Genomic DNA, 2,789 nt, shown 5'->3' on the forward strand with positions numbered 1-2,789 from the left:
GTCCGCAGCCTGGAAACCGAGCAGCAGGCAGAGGGGTGCGCGCGAGGGTCGCAGGCTGGGGATGCCACCAGGGAGCCGGGTCCTGGGCTCCCAGCAGGGCGGCGCAGGCCTCAGTTTCCCTGCCTGCGCAGAACAGCCGCAGCCAGGAGCCCTGCTAATGCCACCCGCGGCACTGCCACCCTTTAGAGGCCACCAAACGTCGTGACTGTGACAGCGCGTCTCCGGGTAGCCCAGGCCTCGGTTTCCCCACCTGTGTCAGCCCTCTGTGTCCGGCCCCAGTGGTCCTCCCCCGCCCCCCGCCGTCCCAAGGTGGGGGGAGGCTGGGGTCCTGCAGCCCCCCACCCCTGCCGTGACTCCCAAAGCCGGATCTCACTTTTCCCCACCCTGCCCCTGGTGGCTGGGAGCTCCTGGGGCTCAAGGGCTGGCCCTGGGGCGCCACCCCCATCCCTCGGGCACCTGGACCCAGACGTGACCTGAGGCTTCCCCTCCCAGGCTCCCCGCCCGGCTGGTCCGTGTTGCCCCCCCCCACTGGCTACTTCAACCACGATGGCGCCCGGGCGGCCGGCCCCGCCCACCCCTTCCCGCAGCGGCCCAGCGCAGGTAAGGCAGGCGGCCCAGGGGTCGGGAGGGAGGGCGCACACCCGAGGTCCTCGGGCTCCAGCTCCCCCACGGGCATTTCCTCACCCGCTAGACCCAGCCCCCCCAGAGCGCCCTTGGCTGCTCCCCGGAAGCCCCTGGGGTCGAAGGCTTCTTTCTTCCCACGGGGAGACCGGGGCGGCCCTGCGGGGTGAGGCCGCACGGGCCTCCTCGCTGCCGGGTCCTGGACACGTGGCTGGAGTGCGCATGCCTCGGCTTCCCCGCTACCCACGACAACACACCCCTGAGAGCTGTCCTGAGGGCTGACTCAGCTTTAGTGAAGATTTCCGGAGGGCTGAATGCCCCAGGAGCAGCCGGTGGGCGGCTGGTGTCTCGGTGGTCAGCACCGAGTGAGGTCGGCCCCAGTGTCCGGTCCCAGGCTGGACTCCCGTCTCCAGGCCGAGACGACTCCCATGGCAGGACGAGGCTTCAGGGTGGCCAGAGAGCAGCCGCGGGGCTGGCGGGCGGGGGCCTCACTCCTGGCTAGAAGGGGCAGTGAGAACAGTAAGTGCTGGCACTGAGGCAGGTGGCCCCGGCCCAGCAGGCTGCCCAGGAGGGGGCTGGTGCCACGCCTGTCACCACAAAGGGGTACGCACTCAGCCTACCGCCCAGAGCGACCTGGCTCGGCCCCCGTGGCAGGACCCACCTGGGCACAGAGGGGTGGGCAGCCTGGGCTCGCGGGCGGGGGAGGCGGGTCAGCGCCGGCTCCGTGGCTGCGTGAAGGGCGCTTCTTGGCGTGGACGCATGGGCTCTGGGCTCCGTAGGGTGGGTAGGAGTTGGCGGAGGCCCCAGGAGCAGGCGGGGGCCCCAGAGCGCCTGCAGCACAGGCGACAGGGAGGGAGGCCGGTGGCGAGCCAGGGCCGCTCGCGCGTGGCACAGTGGCCCGTGTGCACGCACGTGTGTGTGGCGTGGAGACTAGGAACTGTCGCGTTGGTGCGTTTATGCCTGGACGTGCGCTTGATGTCGGGGTGATGGGGACGGCAGTCGCGCTGCTCACTGTCCCTGGGTGTGTTGCTCCCTGGGCACACCCCTTTCCAGGGAGCCCCTCGTTTTTCGACCTTCCCTTGAGGGGGTGAAGGAAGGCCGAGGATAACAGCTCCCCCAAGGACGCAGCTCGCAGAAGCCCCCTGGCGCTCAAATGTCCCACCCTCCTGCTCAGAGAAACCCCCCGAGCCACGCGCCCACCAGACGAAGCCTCAAGAGGTCCTCGCAAACCCTCATTCGGAGCCGGTCGCCCCGGTTTCTCTCCCGCTGACCGCGCCAGCTGGCTCCCCAGCCCGGCAGAGCGGGTTTGCGCTCCAGGACACACACGCTCATGCCGCTCATGCCGGTCAAGGCTGAGGCCCTGCCGCAGTGGGGAGTGGGGACCCCGCTCCAGGAGGGCGGGCGGGGTGTCTGGAGGGGAAAAGGCCTTGGGGCTACCCCGGGCGGCGCTGGGGCCCTCGGACCTGGGCTTCTCTCCACAGGGGCTCCTCAGGATGCCAGCCCCGGGCCCATCTACTTCCTGGACCCCAAAGTCACCCGCTTTGGCCGCAGCTGCGCCCCAGCTTACTCCATACAGGGCCGGGGCAAGTCTCGGGGTGAGTGTTCCATCTGTGCTGCCCAGAGGGACCCCGCTTTTCAGGACCGCGACTCTCCAGCCTTGCCCCATTCCTGCTGCACCCCGAGTTCTTAGATCTCCAGTGTCTTTGGAGTGATGCAGCCTAAGAGTCTCAGAACAGGGCCCGCGGCTCAGTGTCCATGGAGACCCTGAGACAACTGGAAAGGGTGAAGTGGTCAGCGTGGCAGTGGCCAGCGCACATGAGGTACTGCAGGGGCAGCTACAGCCTGTCCTCCGCAGGAGGGGACAACAGGGAGCAGTGGGGATGGTGGCAAATGTGTCATCTGCTTTCCAGGCGACAAGCAGTTTCCACCTGGAGCACCTGGTTTAGTCACCCAAGTCATCTCCCACCCACACCCCCTAACTTTGGGCCTACCACCCCCCTGTCAGCCACACACTGACCCAGCAATGCACCATCCATCATCGTCCGTCCATCCACTGTTTCATCCTTCCATCGACACATGAATCCATCCACAGTCATTCCACCCATCCACCCACCCACCCATCCATCATCATCCACCCATCCATCATCCATCCATTCATCCACCCACCC

The 2,789-nt window shown here is 67.7% G+C and overlaps 1 protein-coding gene across 1 annotated transcript in view; it reads left to right on the forward strand.

The window, feature by feature from the left end:
- Positions 1-1,951: 1,951 nt before the first annotated feature.
- Positions 1,952-2,789, forward strand: part of ODF3L2 (outer dense fiber of sperm tails 3-like 2) — a 2,432-nt gene continuing 1,594 nt past the window's right edge. The window contains exon 1 of the mRNA XM_012729442.1: positions 1,952-2,216. Coding sequence (XP_012584896.1) covers positions 1,952-2,216 — 265 coding nt within the window. The remainder of the gene's footprint in view (positions 2,217-2,789) is intronic.

Source organism: Condylura cristata, unplaced genomic scaffold (genome assembly GCF_000260355.1).
Source record: "Condylura cristata isolate star-nosed mole 26May11 unplaced genomic scaffold, ConCri1.0 scaffold00025, whole genome shotgun sequence".
NCBI lineage: Eukaryota > Metazoa > Chordata > Mammalia > Eulipotyphla > Talpidae > Condylura > Condylura cristata.